The 26,168-nt window shown below is 46.5% G+C and overlaps 1 protein-coding gene across 5 annotated transcripts in view; it reads right to left on the reverse strand.

Annotated features, from left to right (window-relative positions):
* The window catches only part of haf (leucine-rich repeat and fibronectin type-III domain-containing protein hattifattener), a 66,526-nt gene that overhangs the window by 4,422 nt on the left and 35,936 nt on the right, over positions 1–26,168 (reverse strand). Inside the window, exons 6-13 of one of the 5 annotated variants that reach the window (XM_071681778.1) lie at positions 7,623–7,782; positions 6,980–7,389; positions 5,805–6,122; positions 5,101–5,220; positions 4,613–4,728; positions 3,712–4,085; positions 2,777–2,962; positions 323–435 (exon numbers count right to left, since the gene is read on the reverse strand). In XM_071681778.1, the coding sequence (XP_071537879.1) occupies positions 356–435; positions 2,777–2,962; positions 3,712–4,085; positions 4,613–4,728; positions 5,101–5,220; positions 5,805–6,122; positions 6,980–7,389; positions 7,623–7,782 (1,764 nt within the window). In that variant the 3' untranslated portion in view covers positions 323–355. Of the gene's footprint in view, positions 1–322; positions 436–2,776; positions 2,963–3,711; positions 4,086–4,612; positions 4,729–5,100; positions 5,224–5,804; positions 6,123–6,979; positions 7,390–7,622; positions 7,783–26,168 lie in introns of all 5 variants that reach the window. The other 4 variants (XM_071681776.1, XM_071681777.1, XM_071681780.1 and 1 more) reach the window with 4 other exon arrangements.

The raw sequence follows: 26,168 nt of genomic DNA on the forward strand, positions 1-26,168 counted from the left end.
AGCTTTAGAAGACTGGTGTAGGTATGATGGGTTATGTGCACTAAACACGGTAAAGCTGCGGGCAGGACATTGGATGCCTACATCGATCAAGCCTGGTGCATCTCTAAAGGTTTTCTGAAAGTTAGTGCTTTACATCTTTTTATTCTGCGTGGGTTTACAGCCCATGGTTGACGTGTATGATGACCACTGACGTGTAAGACAAGACTGACATGTAAGACAGGGACTGACATGTAAAGACAAACAATTGTGACGTGTAAGGTCAAGCTTGAGGGGATGGGGGATGAGTTTGTCAGATGCCGTATAACGGTCAGGTCCGACATACCTGAAAAAGTGACTAGAGCACCTCGGGTCGCCGTCAGAGCTTCACTAGGCCCTGCTGGCGGAGGTAGATGTCGTTTCTTAAGAGGGCGTCCTGCCACAAGCTTGCCGCAGAGCCTACAGGGATACGAGAACCCGTCATCGTCACTTCCTACAAACTTCTACCTCATTCTATCTACTCTTCTGACACTGGTAACGACTACAAGTTACGCACAAGGGGGTTCCAGCGGATATAGATATATACATATGTAGACTTTGGCTATAACAAAGAAGCTGGTCTGACAGGTACACCAATGGCAACTGAATGTATGACAAAAAAAAATGATGGTTCCATAGTCTAGATACATGTAACCACGTCAGCAAATTTAACATCAGCGAGGACTGGAAACACAGGGTGTGTATACAGAAGTGGCCAGGACTTCATCACAGCCCCAAGAGCTAATTCTACACCAGAGGAAAACGGGTCGTGGTAGACATTACATCAGTATCGAGATATAAAAGATCAAGTTAATAACGTAGTTTGCCAATTATGTACCTGCGTTCTACGTGAACGCATGAAGCTAGGGTAGTAAGGTTGGGGGGAAGAGAACGTGCATTTGTATGACTGAATGAGGAAGGTACATAGCATAGCCCATGAGACCTACATAATACAGCTTACATAACTCATCCCAGAGGGAAGGAGTTAGACCACATATTCCATAAACAAACAGAATGATTGGCGAAGAACACTCTTTAGAGCATACTCAAGAACAAACTTCAAAATATACTTTAGGACAGTTACAGAATCAAGAAAACACACCGTATGGTTTTAATCCGAAGAACTGCAAGAGAGAGTGATTCAAACATATGCAATTCATTTAACGAAAAACCTTACAACTTGAAGAGGAAAAGATACAGTGTGGCTACGGAAGAAAGAAGCCAGTCTAGCTTATCACGGTTTAGTTCATACAGGAGGCATAAGGGTGTTTAATTGAATTAAGAATGTATTGACGAATTGATTCAAACCCGTCGGGTTACGAACTGATTTACGGAAGACATACCAATAGAGTGGATTTTAATGCATAGTTTATAGGTAATGATCAAGTTTATCCATGCAACATGTATGTTTAACTCTGTAAGAGAAATGAAGTCTACAAGAAAATAAATGAGAGTCAGTTATTCATAGTATATCAGGAAAAAAAAGTTCAAGATTATATTATATTGATTTTTTGTTTTTACTTACCATGAGATATAAATTTTCTTGATATTTATCATAGAAGGAAATATTATCTCATTCATATCCATAAGAATATCAAATTTAAATATCTATGTTATTTCTTTTAAAGATAATTTGTGAAATAATCACAAGTGTAAGAAGTCTCTGAATCATACAAGATAACAATTTTCGGTAAGTCACACATGCCAATATTGTACAGAGAACAAGAAGAATCCGTGACAGAAGAATTGTTGGTCATGTAGTCTACTTCATAGGAAGTAAGTTTAGGGATCATATGGTAAACCTACTGGTGTGTGGACAGAGTTCAAGATTCCAATACTCCCTTTATACCAAAAACACAAAAAGTATAATTGTTAAGCAAAATGACACATGCACTGTAATCTCCTGAAAAGTATAAGGGAAGTCAGCAGTCATAGCTTTAGCTGTGCAGTAACTATATATAAGATATAAGAAGCGGATTTTCAAAAATGTGTCATAATATATATATATATATATATATATATATATATATATATATATATATATATATATATATATATATATATATATATATTGGAAAGGATCACAATTTTGAGCATGATCAAGAAATTCCTATGAGTCCACGAAATAATCGTGTTTCATTTTCCTCGTGGACTCACAGGAATATATATATATATATATATATATATATATATATATATATATATATATATATATATATACATATATATATATATATATATATATATTACAATTAACTCTAATATTATAGGAAAAACTCGGTTTCTAACTAGGGCAATAACTACTAGTGGTCATGCTACCATCTACAAGAATTCTTCATCTTGAGACCTGACCCACTAAGCCCGGCTGCTCTACATTTACTCTAATAGTATCAGAGAAGCTAAGAGTTACTTAAATGTCCTTTAAATCTGATTTATGCTATAATGTCTACACCCGTCTGTCTGCCTGTATTTCTTATACAGGGATTCGATCAAGTACTTCATTTATACTAAAAGCCGTACATATAAACACATAGAAGACAGACATATATACAACTCTGACCCCCTGTTTACCAACATCACACACACAAACACACATACACACACCCATATCAACACTTACACCTTACACTAGCAAATGGATGCAAATATTCACCAACCACACAAGCCTTCTATAATGGTCATCAACCATTGATTTACACCCACACGTAGTCAACACTTGCTTCTACACCTTTACACTATCGCCACTACCACTCCCACCAACCTTGTCTAGAGAGACCCAGGCCTGCGTTGAAGGTCGGCGGGTGTCGGAGGTGGGCCGCGCTCAGGGCAGAATACGATCTCTGGCTTTGCCCATCGGCCATAGAGCGGGGTCGAGGGATGTGCTTGGAGGAGGCGTGAGAGATGTGGGAGCGGACGTCGTCTGGCACATAGCCGTTGTTGACCGAGCCTGTTGAAGGGCGAGGGAGGACACAGTCCGGTCATAAGAGGTCAAGGAAGGTCAAGTGGGAGTTCACGGGACGTTATGAGTGGGGGGAGGGGAGGAGGGGAGAGTTACACAGGGTAATGAGGAGGAGTCACAAGAGGTTACGAGGTTGTGGGAGATCGTGTTACGGTTTATCAAGACATTAATGAGGCATTACACAGGACAAAACCATAAGGGCTACACTAAGTCATAAGGTGATTTGCATGTGGATATACAAATGGATATACGCGGTCATGAGAGGTCAGTGGAGTCGTGAGGAACTAAAAAAAAAAAAGGGGGGAGAGGACACAGTAGGTCAGGAGATACTGGAATTGTTGCAGGCTATGAGAAATGAGGAGACACAGTGGTTCTCGGAGGTCATCCATCTACATGCCTGAAGGAGGTGCTTGGGTGATTATCATGCAATGGTCAAAACACGAATGAAATAGTGCTGGTAGACTGACATAACAGGTAATATGGATTTCAGACTTACAGATTCCTGAACTGATGGAGTCCAGTTTTTCCCCCTTTCGTATCACGTAAACATTATTAAAAGTCTTAATACGAGAAGCATTCCCCTGTGGCGTTTAGGATCATTTCTCTAAGTTTAGATTTACGTTAGTATGGGGCACATGACTGAAACCTCAGTGATATGACTGGTAAAGAGGTTTAAGACTTTGGGGAAAGACGATTAAGTTCAGAAATCTGTACGCTGGTCTTCATCGCCAACTTACAGTTGAGCATTTGATGGTTCAGACGGACACACTCCACTCGCAACGCACCTTTGTCCACGTGGTACATCCTGGCCCGGGGTATGGACCGCTGGGAGTACATGGAGAGTGTGTCCCAGTCGGCCTTCGTCGGCGCCCCCAAGGGGCTGGAACCTAGTGTGCCCAGGGAGGCCAGCGGAGGTGAGGCTGCGTTCAACACGGCCGGGATGCCCTGCTTCTCTCGGTGTCCTCCTCGCTTCCTGTTGCAGCAGATGAAGACGATGACGGCGATAATGACGGTGCCGCAGATGGCCGCCGACGCGGCGATGATGATGGTGTCCATATGCATGGCGGCCGAAGTCTCGGTTCGGATCTCACGACACTGGGAGTACTGAACGCTGCGGAACCAACGCCACAATGTTAACAATCTTACAAGCACTATGCTTCATCTGAAGCTTCAAACGTGATATGAACCACAGGAGATGAACCATAAATTTAACAATCTTACAAGCACTATGCTTCATCTGAAGCTTCAAACGTGATATAAACCATAGGATATGAACCATAATATTAACAATCTTACAAGCACTATGCTTCATCTGAAGCTTCAAATGTAATATAAACCACAGGAAATGAACCATAAATACATGAGAAACAATTGTAATCGTGAGACAAAAGAGACAGACACGTCTGAAGTCCCGGTACAGCTTTGATTCTTTGTTAGACAATGTTTGGTACAGCTTCGACTCTATTTCGAAGCTGTGCCAAATCCTCTATTCTTGCTTCTCGAGACAGAGAGAATTCCCTGGTAAAAGTTCACATACTGCAGGGAAGTACCCGCTCTCTGTGATCCCTTTAATCACTAATACCTCTTTCCTCCATCTATAATATTCGTCCAGCAGGAAGACGTGTTTGTTAGGCTTACTTGTCTGGGGTAACGTTGACGTCCTCGAGGGAGACGACACACACCACGATGCACTCCTGCGTCGGAACGTTCTTGATCTTGAACTCTCGTTCCGAAGCAGCCAGAGGAGGACCCAGCTGCCGGAGGAGACGACACATTAGCAGTTGTCAAGTCTTTACGCGGCTTTTTTATCTATTTACTTTTTTTTTGGAGGGGGAAATGAATAACATCTGTGTCCGACAGAGAGAAAAAAAATATCCATCCACAAAAGCAACTGATGGGGATAGTATTAGGTTTTGGAATTATTGATGATAGGAGAGTCTGGAGAAACAACAAGAATTGTGTGCTTTACTATTTTTATTTTTTCCAACGCTCTCTGGTCGCATGTTTGGCTCTCAATGTCCTCTGATGTTTCCCTTATTTTACATCGTAGAGTCTTTTCACTCACTCACCCGGCACATGTGTCGCTAGCCTTTACCTCCTGAAGTAGGAAGACTAAGTTGACTTACCTTGAAATTCTTCTCGCCGAAGAGTCTATAGACGACCCTGAAGCCCAGGATGTTGGAGACTTCGGAGTCCCACTGGATGATGACGGAGTTATCCTTCCTGTAGGCGTCCTGCACGATGACCTGCTGGAACAAGACACCTGCGTTAGTCCTGTTCAGATGAGGGACGGTGCAGGAGGGGAATGAGTTGTGCTGTAGTGGTAGTAACAGTTACAGTAGTAGTAGTGGCAGTTACAGTAGTAGTAGTTGTAGTAGCAGTAGTAGTAAGGTCAGCTTTTGAGAACTGTGTTTGATTCGGAAATCCTGGGCTCATGACTATCTAGCGATCTTTAAAACCATTGAATCCAGTGATATATAATTCCCGGAAGAGTCCAATTCAAGAGTCCGGTTATGGATTTATATATGTTGTTAGGTTTTTATGGTTGTCGAGTGCTAGCTAGTCACCAGACTAGGAGTCCAACCACACACGTCTAACGCAGATTTCGCAAGTTGTCTTATGAGCGAGGCGAGTGAGTGCAGGACAGAGATTAAGTCCAGAGGGAAAAGAAATAGTCGCTGACTGGAAATGAAAAAAAGAAGTTACAATTCGAGAATTATTCTGTTTCAAGTATCATCAAGTATATGTCCTAGATGCGTAGTGCGAAAGTCCATGCTTTATGGAACAGACAAAACACAGGTGCACCACGACTGTCCCAAAGTTCGCTGACCTCTTCGTCATAAGGTCCCTGCGCCTGCGGGCCGAAGAAGTCGTCTCGAGATGTCTGGTCATTATTCCTGAGCACCAGGTTGGGTCTGGAGGTCGGCACTGGTTGTGCCAGAGGTCGTTCTACTCTGGACGGCCGCTGCTGGGACCTGGTCGGTGGCAACTGAGGTGGCAAGTCCAGAGTTGGTCGACTTCCTACCCTGCCGGGGTTCTCCCCGCCAGGTCCGCGGTGGACGGAGCCCAAACTCCCAACGCCAGTCTCTCTTCCGTCATGGTTTCCGGTCCCGGAGCGAACCACGGTCCCAGGTCGGTATGACGTCACCTGTCAGGGTCATTTGAGGGTCAGGATTTAATGACAACACACGGGGAGGAGAGGAGAGGGATGTGGGGGAACCGGAGGAGGTCTGAGGATGGATGGATTGTAAACTGAACTTTTTAACCTTCCAGGACCTAAGGTATGTCCTTAGATACCAGGTGTGGGGAGCCTCGTAGAGCAAGTTACGGTGCTGTTACAACGGTGTTACGGCAGTGTGAGAGCTGTAACAACACACATTCCCCATGGCTGTTTATCTGATCACGACAAACCAGGGTTGTTGAGGTGAATCATGGCAGGAACCTCACCGATGATCCAAAATCCAACTATTTTTGTTCATGTCCCAAATGAGAAAAATGAAGGAACGAAATTTTTTCCATTTTAAAGACCCTCATTTCTTCTTTACTCCTGAATATGTATCTTAAGTACCAAGGTCATTTTATAGAGTAATTGTCATGCAAAATATTAACCCCTAAATTAGAATTTTCCATTTACAAAAATGGGTATAAATTTTGTACAATATTTATTGTACCACTGATGCCTTGCTCAATGATTTTGGTGTTTGAACTTTGTCTGCAACACTTTGCTTGCTGGGGAACTTCCTAATCGGTGACTTTCTTGCTGATTATTATGAACTGGCTGAACTTACTAGTTGTTCCTATCTGGGTGAACTTGTTGGTGATTGATGGTTGGATGAACTTAATAGTGACTGTTAGCTGGATGAACTAATAGGTAATGTAGTTGTTAGTAGCTGGTTGAACTTATCTATGATTGTTAGCTGGTGATTATAAACTCGGTGAACTAGCAACAGATTATCCTGGAGGAGACAAAACAGTGATCCTTGTGAACCAACGTGGGACACTAACCTGTGGTGCTCTTGTGGTAGGTTGGGTCCTAGTCACTGGGAATGGGGTGGTTGCGATGGTGGTGGTGGTAGAGGTGGTAGGGTATGGGGTAAGGGGTGAGCTGGGACGAGCTGGGGTCGTGGTGGTCGTACTGGCTACAGTGGGTGGGAACTCGGTTCTAGGAGCCTTCGAAGTGGTCGGTCGTGCCACTTCGACCGTGGAGGAGCTGGTGCGACTGATGGTCGATGTGGAGGAGGTGTTGTTGCACACCAGGTCCTCCCGGTTCAGCTGGTAGAAGGATCGCTCCCGGTACTCGGGAGGTTGTCCGCAGAATTGGGGGCTGCGTTCGCGCGACGTAACTTGCAGGTCGTAATCACGGATCCACTCCGTGATCCACGCCACCTTGCAGTCGCAGTGGAGGAACCGTCCGCCTGCAACCATCGTTCTATTAGCTTCCATAAAACTTGGAGAATATGTAACATTAACAGGGAACACGATTAGGAAGACATGACAAACACCATATTTGAATATCTAGTGTTCTTTTTCATACTATGCTTAGATGAACGGGAGGTTGAAAACCTTTCAGTAAGACAAGGAGGGTCTCAACTCCTTTAGGTGTGGTGAAGAAGGGCCACGACGTTCCCCGGAGCGAATGGTTACTTACCTACCGAGAGCCCCCTGAGGGAGGTGTTGAGATGGTTGAAGGCCTCTATAGGCACGGTGGTGAGGGGGTTACCATCCAGGGCCAGCAGCGTCAAGGACTTGACCCCTCTGAACCCATCCACCGGGATCTCGGCGATCAAGTTGAACCCGATGTCCAGCACCTGTAAGGGATCAGGGAAAAACCTCTCGTTAACTGAGTAGGATCGTGTGAAGGTTGTCAGTGTGTGGATCAATCGTTTATAGATATTTCATATAGCGACTTGTTTTCCAGGAGTGTAACGCTGTCGCTAAGGGGGTTGCAGAGGCTGTAATTTGAAGGGATGGATTAGGGAGCAACATCAGCTGGTTAGGTATACGACGAGTCAATTAACAGGTGGGTCTTGGACATACGGGCGTGTGATTATTAGTTGGAGGCAGATACAGAAACGACTATAAACTTTTCAGAGTCAGAGGAATACTTCCTATGTGGTGGGGGGACTAGGAGGAGGTGGAGGTGGAGGTGGCACATGAGGGAAGTAATCCGAACAGAGGAACATACAACCGTAATCAGCGTCGAAATGTAGTTAATGTGGAGGGTATACAGATCATCATCTGACTGGTCGTTGCAGAAGAGATTTGCCGGAGGATTAATAACATATAGAGCTGGACGAGGGTAGACACCACATTACACACGTTCAAACCAATCTTAAGGAACGCGTTTGTATATCATGTGCTGGATTCCATCAGAGCGATGACTATCTGCTGGTGTCTTATATGCACGAGAGACCTACCTCGACCCGCTCTCCAGTCGGCAGTAACCCGTAGGAGCTGAGAAAAGTCCTACTAGAAAATCTGGAAATAATACTGTACTACCGAACAGGAACTGAGAAATAACTCTACAGGATGATGAGAAACACTTCCGTCAAACGATGAAAGTAATGTTGCCAAAAACCTGGGGGCTAGATACAAGGGCCATAGATGCAATGAGAGCCTGTGTGTGTGTGTGTGTGTGTGTGTGTGTGTGTGTGTGTGTGTATTGTTTTGTCTTTGAAAGGTTAGTTTCCTTCTCGTCGATTCTTTTCAACTTTCTGTGGATGTTTAAAAGGATTATGTTGGATACTATGAAAGTGGGAGTTATCATAGTATAACATCTTGCTATCCTCCACACATCCTCTCTCATAACATTGTGATATCAAGCTCCTAGTTAGAGATCAACAAAACGTCAGATTCATTTTTTTTTCACACTTCTCTTCGAGCCATTTTTTTTCCTTTATGGAAATCAAAGCATAAATAGCACGTATATATATATATATATATATATATATATATATATATATATATATATATATATATATAGACCAAATAACACTCAATTTCACCCGCCAGATAAATTCTACAGAAGGAGGTTAAATCCACTATACACATCTAAAAATAAACTGAACTTACTCGTGTCATTGTAAGCGAGATGAAACTAAATCTCACCGGATGGACTATCCCACACGAGAACCTCGAACCACGGTCCTGTGGTTTCGAAGGCGAAAGAGACAACCGGCAGACCAACAACTAACGAACGCGGCCGGAGAGCTACGTGTCGTGTGTGAGGTCGAACGAGTGTCGTTGCTTCATAGTCACCCACACTGTGTCTATCTCACGCGCTACCCAAGACCCAGTGCTGGACAAGAATTTGTCCAAAAAAAAGGAGGAAAATATCTTAAATCCGTAATATTTTCCGGACGCAAGATGGATCGTCATTTTTTCATCGTCTATAAAGACAACCACAAGACCGTGCGGTTCGAGGCCCCCGGTGAAGCAACTCACTAGATGACAGTTCGTAATTTGTCGCACAATTGTTACTCTCGAGTGATGAAAATATGTCAGACTTGTATAACTATCGAATGGCGAGTCCCAGAATGTAATCTCATAAATGATGAAAGAAATGGAATAAAATGTACTGTTTCTCATTGGTTCAAAGGTTGTCTCGAAGCATTTTTCGAGATAGCTCTGAAGCCTTTTAAAAGACTTAGGAACTTCATTAACATCACTCTCATGTAGCTTTGGTTTCTTGTCTATTCTTTTTTTTTCTTATTGTGGATAGGAAGACTAAATGCAGTAGTGGTATTGCTGTAACAAAAGAATGGCGTGTTACTATGATTATAATCCCAAAACTAAACGACCCATACTCCTGTCAGATGTTTCTTGAACCCCAAACTGTACGTTTCTGTATTTGGTTCACTTTGCGACACTTCGCACGATTCGTAAACCAGGAGGCTGGCCGGTGTGAGAACATGAATGCTAATTCAATGAATTTCGTTGCATGTCCGATGGACTCCTCGCATGCTGCGCGCCCGAACGTGTTCACAGGTCAGATAACATCTCTAAAAATGCCAGCACTGTGTTCTCATCTTTCATCACAGTTGGTGTATGTAAAGTCTGGAGATGGAAATTTTCCTCCAAATTGGATAATACTTGATTGATCTCGACTGTGTCGATCATCGAAGTGGGGTTTAATGTCTTTGTGTTCTCCATGAGTGGGTTCCAGGTTAACCCCCATCCTCCTCACGACCTCCCAGCACGAAGTTGTCACAAATGTAGACTTGATAGCCAAGCTCTGGTCACGCTGCTTCCCTGACCCGCCACCCACCTCAGTTGGCGCTGCTGCTGCTGCTGGTGGTGGTGCTTGTAGCGGTACTTTTAATCCTGCCACCTGGTGTTGCTGTTGTCTAATGGCGGTGTTGGCTATGTTGTGGACGCTGCTGGTGATGGTGGTGGTGTCGGAGATGGAGGTGGCGAGGGCGTAGATTTCGCTTGCTGCTGTTGGTGGAGGGAATGTAGACACCGTTCGTGGCGCTGTTGGCGTTGGCTCGGGAGGAGGCGATCCATCACAGATGATAGTGGAGCGGGTTCTCCTGTTCATACCTCTGCTCTCGGTGCTTCTCCTTCTACTGTTGTCATGGTAACGCATCATGTCATATCTGCTGCTGCTGTTGCTACAGAGGACACCAAAGGTATCCTGCATCTTGGCTATCATGACCCAGGATTCGATATGGTCCCATTTTTCCAGTATGAATCTATGACATGATCATCTGGCCTCACGAAGTAGAAAATAGGGCCACTAATAGCTAAAAATTCCCCCCCCCCCCCCAAGAAACGCTAGCAGTCTGACGAACAGTTTCACAGAAGAACAGATTAAATAATGAAATACTACAAGAGCGAGAGGAACTTTAACTCAAGCCAGTGAGAAACACTACTACAGCCATGTTATAGACACGAAGAAACGATCCCTTGGTGAGAAACATGACTATATCCAGATGAGAAACCTGACCATGACTCCCCATATAAACCACCTGTAGGCGATTCATGCACCAGTGAGCTCTGAGCTCTCTTCAGAGGTAGTACATGTTATATAGATTTTTTTTTCTTACGGTGATTAATCGTTCTTTTGTCTCCTGATTGATTTCAGAGTATCAAAAGTTATGTAATACAGATATTCGCACAATCTTCAAAGCAAATAGTGCACGACTGCGCTAGTTTATAGTGAGGCGTGTGAGTGCGTGTATAAGATAAATAACTAAGCATATATATATATATATGTAATGTGTGGTGTGAGGTGGTTTGATCGAGTAAGTAACGTAAGGGTAAGAGAGAGGTGTGGAAATAAAAAGAGCGTGGTTGAGAGAGCAGAAGAGGGTGTTTTGAAATGGTTTGGGCACATGGAGAGAATGAGTGAGGAGAGATTGACCAAGAGGATATATGTGTCGGAGGTGGAGGGAACGAGGAGAAGAGGGAGACCAAATTGGAGGTGGAAAGATGGAGTGAAAAAGATTTTGTGTGATCGGGGCCTGAACATGCAGGAGGGTGAAAGGAGGGCAAGAAATAGAGTGAATTGGAGTCATGTGGTATACAGGGGTTGACGTGCTGTCAGTGGATTGAAGCAAGGCATGTGAAGCGTCTGGGGTAAACCATGGAAAGCTGTGTAGGTATGTATATTTGCGTGTGTGGACGTGTGTATGTACATGTGTATGGGGGGGGGGGGTTGGGCCATTTCTTTCGTCTGTTTCCTTGCGCTACCTCGCAAACGCGGGAGACAGCGACAAAGTATAAAAAAAAAAAAAAAAAAAAAAATATATTTGTGTGTGTGTGTGTGTGTGTGTGTGTGTGTGTGTGTGTGTGTGTGTGTGTGTGTGTGTGTGTGTGTGTGTGTGTGTGTGTGTGTGTGTGTAATACAGGCCACCAAAATAGCACCAAAGAAAATCTACATCTAGGTATGTGGCTAAATGGTCAGGCCATGTGAATCACTAAACTCTCATGAGTACCTTTGGACGTCTATATATCTTGTCTGAGTCAGGCGTCACTCACAGTAATTCATAAGTAAATGTATAGACCCTATATTTTTAGACTTACAATATGAACTTTTCGCTAAATGGCCCAGCTGAGCAGCGGCGGGTTAAGGAATTCCTCATCCATAACTGTTATTAACTGGTGAACTCTTACGGAAAGCTTTGGGTTAAGGCAATCCAGCGAAGAAAACCAGTTAAGACCGCATGAGATAGCAATCAGCTCTGAGGATTTCAGAGGTACATGAGATCATGACAACACCAGAATTTATACGGTGATTAAAGATTCTGATACTCTGTTAAGCGCAGCGGTTAAGGGATTTATTTCATAAAGTCAGATCTGAGGTTAGATATCGACTTGGTAACCTTGACGCGGTTGGGTAAGATTATTGCAGGGCCAAGAGGTCTGGTAAGTAAGTGGTGGACCTGTGAGACTAATAGGATTATCACTGTCTGGGACGTCGCGATCCTTTGGGTGGCTCATGTCGCATTACGTGGGCACGGGGAGGGTGACACGTGTCGTTCTTCAAGGCTCAGTGTTGGAACCACTGCCGTTTCTTGTCCTGTGTTTATAACGAGTTAGAAGGAATGGAATGATTTCCATATATCTTTGGAAGATGATGTCAGAATTACGAATGAAATGAGGAGTAAAAGAGAGTGTAATGTGTGGCTAAAGGACATGAATAAAATGCAACATTGGTGCACTTGTCTAATGAAATGTCATCCCAGCAGGTGAGTATGAATGAAAACTGGGAAAAAGGTAAGAAAAGGCCAGTCTATGATCCCTATACTGATGAGGAATGATGGCAGAAACTCAGTTTATGATGTGCATTTCGAAGGTAATACGTCGAACTTTAACACAAAATCGTATCCTTAGATAACCAAAGCGTATTTTCGTCGATATAAGATTTGCTTTCAAGTATACGTAAAAAGAATACCAAAAAACTATATGATATGTATTATGACCTCAGGTGGTGTGTTCTACAGCCACCAGATCTCATTCGAGGAAAGACATAGAACAGATGGGGAAAGTCCAACGAAATGCATCGTAAACAGTACCCGGATTGTCTAAAATGTCATAAGGAGAAAAGTGCCCAGTCTGCCCACAGTGGAGAATCTGAGGATAGGGAAACATGATCACCATCTTCAAACTTCTCGTAGGCCAAAGTGGCTGCCTGAACCGGTTCTCTGAAATCCAGTGGGATCCCAGAGGAGTGTCAGGGAGGACAAGACAGGAAACAGCTCGTCAGCCGTGGTGAAGACACGCGGGTCAAGCTGGGTCAAGAAGTGAATGTTGTTAACATTGGAAAATTCAAAAGTGTGGAGGATGCGGATGCGAGGTGAAGAGGTGAGGGACCCCCTCGCGAGTGTACTGATTCCCCAGTATTCAGAGATATCTAATCACAAATAGATAGTCGCACACGCGCACACACACGAGAGAGAGAGAGAGAGAGAGAGAGAGAGAGAGAGAGAGAGAGAGAGAGAGAGAGAGAGAGAGAGAGAGAGAGAGAGAGAGAGTCCATGAGTGTCGAACTCCCTCCATGTACAGTACAGTGATTAGGGGACATGTAATTACACACACCGGTTTGATGTGGATCACCACAGCTACGAGAGGCGGACGTTACGCCAAGATTTCGCCGGTGGCGTCGGCCATAATCTCCATCAAACGTCCGAGGAAAAGCGAGTCAGCCAATTGAGTCTTGTCACTTCGAGTACGGGAGGGTCGTCCTCCAGCGGGCGCTGGAGGCCGGTTCTCCGATGCGGCAAATGAAATCGCCATAACCCAGTCTTGCGGCGTTATTGCGGTCCACGGCTGCGACGGGAGGAAGGGGGGAGGGGATGATGCAGGTTCCGCTTGCGGGGGTATGATAGTAGCGACGATGTGGATGAGAGCGGGGAGGGCCAGTGGCGTAATATGCCGCAGGATAACAGACCAGGCCGGTGGACCGCTCAGATGTGAACTTTACTCAGTCGTATGGTCGATGAACACACACGCCTCAGCTGGCAGTAATGGCCGGCGCTCGGACCTATGAAGATGATGATGATGATGACCGTGATCCTGCAGGTGAAGATGATGACCATGAAGCTCTCGGAGAAGGTGATTTGTGGTACGTCTCATGCTGGGGTAATGGGCGAGATATCGGTGGTTAACTGTGGTGGTGTTGGTCGCGTCTCCCGTCAACAGGTGTACAGCGTCTGCCGTACCGGCTGGAAGATGACATCTCCATCACCCACCCAAAACCATCCTCTTCTTTTTCTTCTTCTTCTTCTTCTTCTTCTTCTTCTTCTTCTCTCTCTCTCTCTCTCTCTCTCTCTCTCTCTCTCTCTCTCTTAGTCAATGCAAATGGACACACGTTCCCCCTTCTGTCTAGCACCCTTTCCCCTGTTAAATTCCGGACCTCTCCCTCAGTCTTGTCCGTCGCTCTTACTGCTCCCTTGTAGGCTCTTCTTTACCTAACTACTAGCTCCCTGCCTCCGACAGTGCACCCCTCACTCACCATCCACTCCTCCACCGCCTCCTTCTCCTCCTCCTCTTCCTTCATCTCCCTCAGGCAAGGTGTCCAGAGACCCGTTGTATCGACCACCTCATCAGCTCTGTATCGCCACCTGCCGAGCTGCATCGCCAAACCCCCAAACCAGTTCTTACTCCACCTTCGTGAGACCAGTTTATCATAGCCCCACCGTGGCGTTAAATCAACTCAAAAGCACGACTCTTGGACGGAAAACAACAAGAATTTTTGAGCGTTATATGAAACAGAAAACAGGGTCGTTCAGATGTGGGCGATATATAGCAGATCATGAAGAACCAGACTGTTGGGGTGGTCATCGTCCGAGGCTGGTATGTTAGATGGCAGAGCAACACACACACACAGACACACACACACACACGCGCGCGCGCGCGCAGCCCTGGGCTCGTCCCCAGCAGCCTTCGGAGTTAAATGTGATTTGCATCATTCGAGGTACGTTCTACTGAAGGCTACATCTTGGTGCTAACGCCCATCTCTCTCTCTCTCTCTCTCTCTCTCTCTCTCTCTCTCTCTCTCTCTCTCTCTCTCTCTCTCTCTCTCCCCTCTGTGAAATCTACACGTCATACATTTTCATACCACCGTCTGAAAGTCATATCACCGGCCTTTCGAAGAACACACACAATATGGTCGTAGCCGTACCTGATACACTGGCGCTCCATTATCATTCCCTATGTGTGTGTGTGTGTGTGTGTGTGTGTGTGTGTGTGTGTGTGTTGTACGATGGAAAAGATCACAGAGGGAGTGAAGGACCTCCAGCATAACGGGAGGCTGACCAGGTGTCTGAGCGTCCGGAAGCCTCACTATGGGAGTTTAACAGTAAATGTTGTGATCCCCAGCAGCCAGGTGGCAAGACATGCACGGCCGGGAGGAGGAGGAGGAGGAGGAGGAGGAGGAGGAGGAGGAGGAGGAGAAAAAGAGACGCAGAGAGAAGGTATCTGCCTACCTGTACCTAGGACCAGGTATTTGTCGTACTGCAGGGCTAGTGCTTAGCCAGGGAAGAGGAGGAGGAGAAGGACGAGGAGGAGGAGGAGGAAGAAGAAGAAGAAGAAGAAGAAGAAGAAGAAGATGATGATGATGGGGAGGAGGAGGAGGAGGAGAAGGAGGAGGGGGAGGAGCAGCAGCAGCAGCTTAAGTTGTGCATTTTCAGACTGACCAACAACGAGTCCACGCATTAGACAGATAAGCTGTGGCAAGAGGAAACAAGAAAACTCTCAGGGAAAGATACCACGTAATGTATACATCACCGAAAGAAGTACTACAAAAACAGTGAGACAGACAGAAAGACACATCAGCACAAGATCACATGAAAGAACAATGGGGAAGAAAACCACAGAATGTCATTGAGATTTAGATGTAAGAGATACAACATTATATTCTCCAAACGGGTTTCATATATATATATATATATATATATATATATATATATATATATATATATATATATATATATATATATATGAACGAGACGAAACGGCTCTACCAAGGAGCTCTGTTAGACATTCCTCACCCCTGAAGAATCTATACAATCATTGTTGTAACTGTAACTTCATCTGCTCTCTCACTCTTCCCACACTCAACTCCGTCTCATTCACCACGACCGAGATCACCGTTTCCCTCTTGGTGGCTTTTAATATCTATCATCATTCTATGGCTTAACCAGAGAGTCGTCTCTTTCCCTCTGTCATGCGCAAAGAAGACGAGAATATTCCGTGGCAAAGGAAATATCCGTCTGTCTCGTATCCTGCAGAGAATATTTCTCTCCCCCCAGAAGTGTGAATATTCAGAAGGCCTAAACGGTGTACATACAAGGATCGGAATCATTTCCTGGACACAGGAAGGCGGAGGCAGCGGAAGGAATCTGATGCAAACAGAGGAAGTCAAGCACGCGTGTATTGTCAAGATCAGTGACACAAGACGTGAAGAAGAGAACGTGCTGGGGACCTGCTGGAGGAACGAACGTGCGCGGGTTCTGCTGGAGGAGCGAGCGTACTGGGGTCCTACTGGAGGAGCGAGCGTGCTGAGATCCTGCTGGAGAAGCGAGCGTACTCGGGTCCTACTGGAGGAACGAACGTGCGCGGGTCCTGCTGGAGAAGCGAGCGTACTGGGGTCCTACTGGAGGAACGAACGTGCGCGGGTCCTGCTGGAGGAGCGAGCGTGCTGGGATCCTGCTGGAGGAGGTCTCGTGCCAAGCCAAACGCTGTTATGTAAATAAGAAGATTCAAACACTGGCTGAGCAGAAGGACGGGATGACAGCGAGTTAACAGTCCGGACGAGTGTAAATCATATACGATGACGGACGAAGTGACTGATGTGCTGCTGGCTTCCCGCCAGCTGAGGATCACAGAGTAAAGCAGTGGGTTACATCAAGCACGGAGATTCCTCGGTAGAAACGAGGGGTGGCCTTCGTTGAGTACAGGTATTCCTCGGTATAGATGAGGGATGGGTTTGGTCTTATGGTGAAATCGTTCAAAGCGAAGGCACCACCATTACCATGGCCTCTATAGGGCTCGGGGCTGAGGCTGTATTCCTCACTACACTCCAGGTCACACGTCTTCGTGAGAAAGAGAACAGAGTACCTTACTGTGACTTCGGTGCCGCTTCCACATCTGCTGTGAGTTGCTGGCGATGGCGTTCTTACCGAAGTTCTCAGTATGAGAATGATCAGCCGCCTGTACGAAGGTCAGATTCTTGAGAACGAGAGTACGTGGGCGTGATTGTGTAGCCATTGACCCCGACTCTTGAGGGTGAGGTGAAAGGCTTCGCCATTGTATTCAAGGGTCGTACCGTCGTGCTCAAGGGTCTTACCGTCGTACTCAAGGGTCGCAGCGTCGCATTCAAGGGTCGCACCGTCGTGCTCAAGGGTCTTACCGTCGTGCTCAAGGGTCGCAACGTCGCATTCAAGGGTCGCACCGTCGTGCTCAAGGGTCTTACCGTCGTGCTCAAGGGTCGCAACGTCGTGCTCAAGGGTCGCAAGGTCGCGTACAAGGGTCGCATCGTCGTGCTCAAGGGTCTCTCTTATCGTCAGGAGAAACTAAATATCCCTAAGGTGGCGACGACGACTGGAGTGAAGCTCGAGTGGGCACAAGTCACCAGGTAATCGTGACTCAAGACCTCTGGAGAACTTGCCAGTTTGTACGCTTACGAAACGGCCTGCAGCGTCTGGCAACAGTGTCAAGACCATCCATGACGTCTGTGTGGAGTTGGTCACAGTGACTGAGGTAAAGGCAACGGCATCATACGTGCAAGTTAATTTGCCGTATATTATGAAAAAAATCTTATCATTGTATAAGATCTTGATAAGCAGTTATGTTAAAAGAGATCATATAATACATCCACAAAAAAAAAAAAATTGCTACACTATCTTCGAAAAGCCGTTCAAATGTAACGACTCATATAAGGCGAGATGACAAAGGCATATTTGAATAATATCCGCCAGTCTTATTTGTCTGCCAAAGAGCAAAATGGGTGACAGAATTATATCACATCAAGAGATGAATTTAGAAGACCTTTATAGAACTGGTTCGGTTTACGTGTGACGTGAATTGGGTTTCAAGTCACTCACTTGTGTGTTTGGAACTTTTTATTTCCCGTGAATGTCACTGGCCAATGTCACGAGACGCCGCAGATATGATAGGTTATTGCGGGCGATCGTTAACGAATCAGAGGGGCTTTATGTGTCCGTGAGATCCATGAGGTCCGTTCGTGTGGTCCGTGTAGCAGAAATGGAGTCGCCCATACGGTTCGTGAAGTACGGTTCCAGTGCTTCGTGTAGTTCACTGTGGGTCACCTAGCGCGCCTAAGGGCATTCATCTGCGCCATCCACCATGTAGACTCATCCACGAATTAGTCCTAGGGGAGGAGGAAGGGTCATCGTCCTTCGTGGGGTACCAGTGGGGCGATGGAGGAGGTCTTCTTCCACCGGTACCTTAATATCCTGAGGCCTCATATACAGCTCCTCCTCCTCCTCCTCCTCCTCCTTACAATTCTGAGATGCAATCAACCGGAGAGCCTTCAGCGTCCAGCCTTGTCGGACCCCTGCCGGCGCTCTGTCCTAAGGGAGGTAGCGGAAAGTGGGAGGCATGAAGGGGGGTATTGGTCATTTAGTGGGAGGTGGGGTTAGCTAGAGATGGGGATGCACAGTGGGTGACGAGGGGTTAAATGGTAGGAGGGGAGTGAACTTTAGAGTGAGGCTAAGGGGTAAAGGGAGGTAGGGTCTTGTAGGTGTTAACTTCAGAGCTGGTGCTGGCTAGGGACAGAGTGCTTAAGTAGTCATAGAAGATGGGAGGACAGATCATCATGAAAAATGGGAGGAGAGGTGATCATAGAAGATGGGAGAGGAGGTGAAGATGGAATGCTAGACGTGGCAATGACTACAAATGAAAGTTGAAGGACGGGAGTTCAAACGTGTAAAGAATGATGATGATGATGATGTTTTTAAGGTAGAGGAGACCGGAGTCTTACACTGGTTGAATGGGTGAGTATGAGGCTTCCGGAGACAGAAGATGGTACAAGAGACAGTTCTTTCGCAGTGGTAGTGGGAGACTGGCCAAAAAAGAAGGGAGGGGGCGCGGGCGGGCGCGTAGGTTTTAACCACCTAGTTGTCAACTAACCAGGTGAAGTCCTGGTACGTAATTGGTCCCTCATTCTCACTCACCTAACTAGGTAAGGTGCTTGTAAGTGCCTGGGTTCCCAGCACCCCACTATCTCTCCTCTCCCTCACACTCACCCAACCAGATCCATCTCCTTATACACATTCGTCTGTTGGTAGAATAATTCGTACGTATTAGGAGAATCCTTGACCTCAGCTCAAGTGACCTGTTCTTTATCGAGATTTGTAGGTCAGATCTGATATCCATATTCGGTAATTAAGATTTTCTAATGAGTGTATTGGATTACTGAATGCTTTTAAGGGACAGAATACCAGGTAATAACTTATAGTGGAATTTACGAACACTCTACTGGAGTACTTTCTGTTTACAGTGAAATCTTTTCGAAAGAGGTTGCATCTATCGAACTCACTCCTTTGGAAAAAAAAAAAAGCATCGCAATAGACATACGCTGAAAGCATTAGAATGCTGTAGATGGACGGACAGATAAACAGATAGATAGATGGACTGGAAGCATATAAGATGCTGGAGATTGGTTGGTCGTCTGCTGGGCAGCTGTGTGTGCCTTCAGGCGAGGTGCAGCGGCCGGTGCAGATAGCAAGGTAACTGTATTATGTTAGTTTAGTTACGCATGGTGTGTGTGTGTGTGTGTGTGTGTGTGTGTGTGTGTAGATTATGCACAACTATAGATCTCTCAGGTAATCATGGACGTCTTATATGCCTACGTATTATACATCAAAGGAGAATGAACTTATTTCTCCACTCTGATGCCATGATATGCCTTTATTTCCCACTTGGGAAGATTAAAACTGTAAATTCTCAGATTCACTTCCTTATGAAGTGTGTTCAGAGTGCGTGAGACGGCGCTCAGATTGCGTAACAGAAAATCGACTCGTGTTTGGTTCTATGTATTTGAGGAGGCATCGGGCTGGCTGACCAGCAGCAGTGTGGTTGGAAAGATATCGGTTTAGTTGGACGAACGTGTGATGCATAGGGACAGAGACTATGAGGGGGAATAGGTGTGTCGAGGGTTGGAATGAGGACAAGGATGTGTGAGAATGAGATTTGTTAGGGAGGAGTATTAAAGAAGTGAGGGATAGTGTGATAAAGTGAGTAGTGTAGTTGCGAGAGTAAAGTGTGATGGTAAGAGTGAGAGTTAATGTGAGAGAGAGAGAGAGTACAAGAGTGTTAGTGTAATACAAAGAAAATGAGGAGGAATGAGAGAAACAATGGCAGTCATGGCCGGGAAGAAAGTGAATAATGAGTCCCTCATTTGTTACAAACCCTCATACATAGTTCTTCACACCTCATGAATTCCGTACACTCATATACATTTGTACGTACCAAACAGAAGTGAGGCAGGGAGTGTACCAAAAACGAGTGAGGTAGGGAGTGAAACGGTCAGTGAGTGGGGGAGGGAATGTACCGAAGAGGGAGTGAGGCAGAGAGTCAGTGAGTGTGGGGTGCAGTGTGCCAGGAACAAGTACCAGTTGTGAGGGAGGACTGACTGGTTCCCACCCAGCCAGCCAGCCAGCAGCTCAGGTCAGCTCGGAGAAACACTCTCACCAAACATTAACTTTTACCCTCTGGCCGCCCCACACAACACAGTGATGAACAACAATTGAGACAAATGCACAATAGCACCTCATGGCTGAGAGAGTGATGAAGACAGTAGCAATGAACGCTAATTGGCCGGAAAATGAAAGTGATCAGAAATGCATAACACTAAAGATGAAGTCGGTTTTTTTTTTTTTTCGTGCGTGTGAAAGTTGATAATGGGTCACTTATTATCTAATCATTAGATACATACGTGAGCTACTTAGTAATGACCTCTGGGGTCACAGTTTGATGGTGTGAGGGATAGATAGTATTTTTCCCACCAACTCCGACAAGATAGCGACAGTCCTACTTTCAATCATTTATTGTCTTGTGGGCTTCAAATATTATGTCGTTCGTTTGCTCATAAGTTGGTACATTGTAGTTTTGCGGTAGCAGGACCTGGATATTCAGGAGAGCTAGAGGCGTGCATGGAAAAAATGAATAGAATAAAAGAAGCGATGTGGTATATGGGGGGAGACGTTTTGTACGTGAGCTACACCAGGGTGTATGAAGGAGTCTGATAATGCGATACAGAATGGACATAAAACCTTGAGATCTAGGGTGTACTGTGAAGGCTGGGGTACGGTTGTACCGCAAGGGGTTACAATATGACTTCAGGTGTTGTGGCAGGGTAGGGTTGTGATCGGCTCAAGATCATGGAGGTGTTATCTTTCCCGATACGTCACCGATAACAGTAGTTATCCTTAACCCAGGGACGACAGTTCCTCTTTCATCGTTACCTTATTCACACGCGATTTGAGAGATTTCATTTGCTATCACTGTTTAACAGAATAATTCTACCTACACATAACACACACATACATATGTTCACATAAGTATCCACTCGTATTCTTACTCAGAAAGACGAACAGACAGATGAATCCCCGAAAAGCAAAATAACTATCGGTAGAGACGAGGAATCCCTGACACACACACACACACACACACACACACACACACACACACACGAACTGCTATTCATCATTCCTCAATCGAAGTGCCGTATCTCACACAAGCTGGCGTATGGCGCATAACAGAGCGCCGTATATCAAACAAACTGCCGTGTGCGCGCGCGCGCGCGCGTGTGTGTGTGTGTGTGTGTGTGTGTGTGTGTGTGCGTGTGAAAAGAATGAGTTGCACATCAACCAACGACCTCAGACGCCAAGTCACGCGAGCACCAGCGACAGCCACAGACCGCCTCCGCCTCCTACACCAGATATTGACCCACAAAACGGAGGGACGTGCCAGAACTCTTGCCAGCTGACACATACGTAAACAAGCAGCCGCCTTCCATCCACCACAGGTCCAGTGATGGGGTGTGGGTTGGTGAGGATGTGATCCGTCCAGCGCGCACCCTCCCCCAGTGGAGAGAGAGAGAGAGAGAGAGAGAGAGAGAGAGAGAGAGAGAGAGAGAGAGAGAGAGAGAGAGAGAGAGAGAGAGAAGGGGGGAGGAGTATGTTACCGTCTCCCTACATCCAAGTTCCCGATTAAGATAATGGGGATCATGGGCCTAAAAACAGACCAAGCAGACCAGACAGATAGACAATCAGACCCTTGGAGGTCTCCCACCGGCATTAAACAAGACCACGCAATCTCTCTCTCTCTCTCTCTCTCTCTCTCTCTCTCTCTCTCTCTCTCTCTCTCTCTCTCTCTCTCTCCCTCACGAGCACCCTGGGTGATGGTACGGAGAGACAGAAGTGATCCAGAAGGAAAGTAATTCTGGCCCGACACGACTGACCGAACAATCACCTCACCTTGACTCAGCCTTCCCTCGGGCCGTGCACACTCGGGAGGGAGGAGAGCGCCCTCCGCCGCCGCTCTGATTCAAATGATCGAATCAGTCTTTCTGATTAGCTCCATTAAGCGTGGGACGCTCATTAGGGTCTGATGGAGGGGAGTCGGGTGATTATGGTGGGCCAGGGCGATGGCATGGGAGCATGTGGGAGAGACACTGTGGGATAGGGAGGAGGTGTACCTGAACAACTCTTGATGTGTCGTGCTGGCGGTGTGTGTGGGGGCCGGGCCTCGCTGGAGGTAAAGGGGCCAAAGGGAAAGACAAGGGAGGTGTGTTGAGCATAGGGACGCCATGCGTAGCATTAATGGGTGCGAACGGAGGCGCAACGGGAGATGGACGAGGGAGGTAGACTGAGGGAGGGTAATGGAAGAGAGAGAGAGAGAGAGAGAGAGAGAGAGAGAGAGAGAGAGAGAGAGAGAGAGAGAGAGAGAGAGAGAGAGAAGGTGGGGGTGTGCTTGTTTGTGTGTGTGCGTGTGTGTTTATAATGTTGGGAAGAGAGGGGTGGGGATGTTTACAGCAGAGGGAGAAGGAGGAGGAAGAGGAGGGGAGGGGGAGATGCACCTACAAAGAGCAAGGGAGAAAGCGGCAGGAAGTGGATGGGAGGGGACCCTTGCCTCGCAGACATGGCGTCAAGGGAGAGTAAACACACACCCGAGTATTGGTATAGGAGGAGCGAGAGAGAGAGAGAGAGAGAGAGAGAGAGAGAGAGAGAGAGAGAGAGAGAGAGAGAGAGAGAGAGAGAGAGAGAGAGAGAGAGAGAGAGAGAGAGGTGGAGAGAGTATGTAGGAGGGAGTTCAGCTGAACACTTACGAGTGAGAAGTGCTAGAGTAAAAAGGGGGTAGGGACAGGATACGAGAATGAAAAATTAGACGTCAGTTCTCAAAGGAGATGGACTTATATTGATATAGCAGGGGATGCTCTGATGCTCTGAGGGCTTAGTATAGCAGGAGGTGCTGGAAGGGCTTTATATAGCAGGAGGTGCTATGAGAGGAGCTTGATCTGGCAGGGACGCCTTAGGAGGTGTAGTGGAGGGGAGGAAAGCTTTAGTGCGTACAAGAGGCTTGATCGACAGATGGCGCGGTCTTATACATGGACGTGAAACTAGTTTTCCTTGGCAAAAGGATAGAGATGAAAAAAAAAAAGAGAACTAGAAACGACAAAGGTGGATCTAACTGCGCAGCGCATGAGGAAGAGAGAGAGAGAGAGAGAGAGAGAGAGAGAGAGAGAGAGAGAGAGAGAGAGAGAGAGAGAGAGAGAGAGAGAGAGAGAGAGAGAGAGGGCGTGAGACAATTATTAGACGTAGATGAAAAGGGGGAAGAAAAAAAAAAGGAGCTCTCAGAGACTGGTGGTCCTTGAAGGTTTGGTTCAAGGGACACTGTGAAATGTGGACCTTTATACAGTGATCTGCCGAAGGTCTAGAAGTGTTGCAGGTGAGGATGTTGAAAGGGATGGTTGTCGACTGTGTACAGAGATGGAGCTATGTGATTACTATTTGCAATGTACGAGGAAGGGGTCTTATGATTTTGGGGGGCCCCATCTCGTGTTTATATATATGAATGTGTGTGTGTGTGTGTGTGTGTGTGTGTGTGTGTGTGTGTGTGTGTGTGTGAAGGGGTAACTAAAGACGTCGATCGTGTGTGACAACTCAATCTTTTCCATGTTGGAGACTGAACAACATTGATGATGGGGGAGGAGTAAGAAGGAACGTCCTCTTCGTCTCACTGTACAGAAAAGACTCGAGCTTTGCCGCAGAGTCATTGCAAAGCCAAGGTATCGCTGGAGAGACGTGGGAGGAGGTGATGGACAGGACGATTTGACAGTCGTCCAACATCACCCGTCGTGTACAGTCGCGATCTACCAATGGTATCGATAGATTGCTGTCAATTAAATCTAATGATCTAATTGACGAGTCTAAAATGATCAGAAAAAAGACTAATTCGTCTTGGCAACCGTTGGGCGTTTAGCTCAGCTATGGAGAACTCTAATATGTTGGTTTGTACTGCTTCGGTTCAAGAAGACTCAAAGCGAATGAACCCTTCGAACTCCAACTTGACTGCCCTTCCTACTTGTACTGCTTAGGTTCAAGAAGACTCGAAGCGAATGAATCCTTCGGTCTCGTTACGAACTCCAACTTGACTGCCCTTCCTACTCTAGCCAACCGTTACCTCCACCTTCAAGACTTCTTGACGGCTGGTATGAGACTTAGGACGATTTATGAGTCAGCAGAAACGAATCTTCCAGGATGTTTCGCATTATGAGTCGAGGCTTCACACGACAGTTCACACGAGGCGGTCATTCCTCGAGCTATGCGGTGACGTGGGCCCCCAAAACGGTTCTTTGTGTGTGTGTGTGTGTGTGTGTGTGTGTGTGTGTGTGTGTGTGTGTCCGTCTCTTGGGGACGTAGCGTTAAGCAATGCTCGGGTGGATGGACACAAATTACATCGAGAGATCCTGCCGTGAGGTGACAGGTGCCTCGAACCAGTGGTTTGCTCTCGCGATTAATGATTCACCCACTGTATGTTAAGGTGAGGCGCACGTGCTCTCGACCAGAGCCGGCAGAAGCCGCTGTTGAATTAGTTCATCATTAGATCACAGAGATGAGTCTCTTAATGCCAGGAAACGGAACGGTAGCTGGTTGGCTGGGTGGCGGTGCCTCGTATTCAAGAACTCCGAAAGTCCCGTTCAGCAAACACGGGCAAAGCGTCACATCTGATCTCCGGTAGCTTGAGATTATTAGACTTTTATAAGAATGTTGTGTAGCACACTACTCGCCGCCTCCAGTGCTTTCCCAGGCAACAGAGACCCGTGGGAGGAATAGGCTGACAGCCAAGTGCATGTACACAGGTCCCTCCCCACCAGGCCCGCTAAAAGAGCGGCGGCCAGCGAGGGGCAGTGTGGACTCAGGAACCACCTCGATAGACCAGGAAGTCCGTGAATTCGACAGCTGAATCAACAAGGGCGCGTGACCAGCGCCACGTCCAGCAAAAGCGCAGGGGCGCCTCTTGCTGGCCGAAGAGGCGCCCCTGGCGCGCGCGTGTGTGTATGTGTGTGTGTGTGTGTGTGTGGGTGTGTGAGAGAGAGAGACGGGACCTAGTGGGTGCGGGTTTCAAGCGGGAGGAAGGGGGAGGCGAGCGAGTGTGAGCTTGTGATGATCTGTGGTGGAGTGAGGTTCAGGTAGGTGGGAAACGTGTGGTTAAGCCTGGAGGGGGGACGGCGTGGTACATACATGAGAGTGTGGAGAACCCTGGGATCAGGGGATGAGTGTGGATAAACGAGGTATCAGTCACACAGTGGTGGTCGCACCACCCCAAGATGGAGCCCTCCACATGTACGACCCCCACGGTGGAGACCCCCTCTCAAAAGTTCGGTCATGAAGACGAAACATGGGTCGTAAAACCCCATACGATCTTTTCCTGTATCTAGCAAATGTCGTCCAAGACAAAGATGTTTGTCATCCAAGACACGACCCCTGCTCAAGTCATGCACTCTCTGGCGAAATCGAGAGAGATTCTTAAGCTGTGTTAGAGTGCATAGCTTTAGTAATACAGTCAACTCACCATTTCATGACTCAGGATACTTATACCTCGAAGAAATACTTTCAACTACTTATAAAATGATGCCTGCCTCCTGCTAACTTATTGGCCACTTATGAAGTCTTGTGCTCTGTGTTCCAAGTTGTTCGTAAATGTTAAACATCTACTGTAA

This window comes from Panulirus ornatus, chromosome 33 (assembly GCF_036320965.1).
Source record: "Panulirus ornatus isolate Po-2019 chromosome 33, ASM3632096v1, whole genome shotgun sequence".
Classification (NCBI taxonomy): domain Eukaryota; kingdom Metazoa; phylum Arthropoda; class Malacostraca; order Decapoda; family Palinuridae; genus Panulirus; species Panulirus ornatus.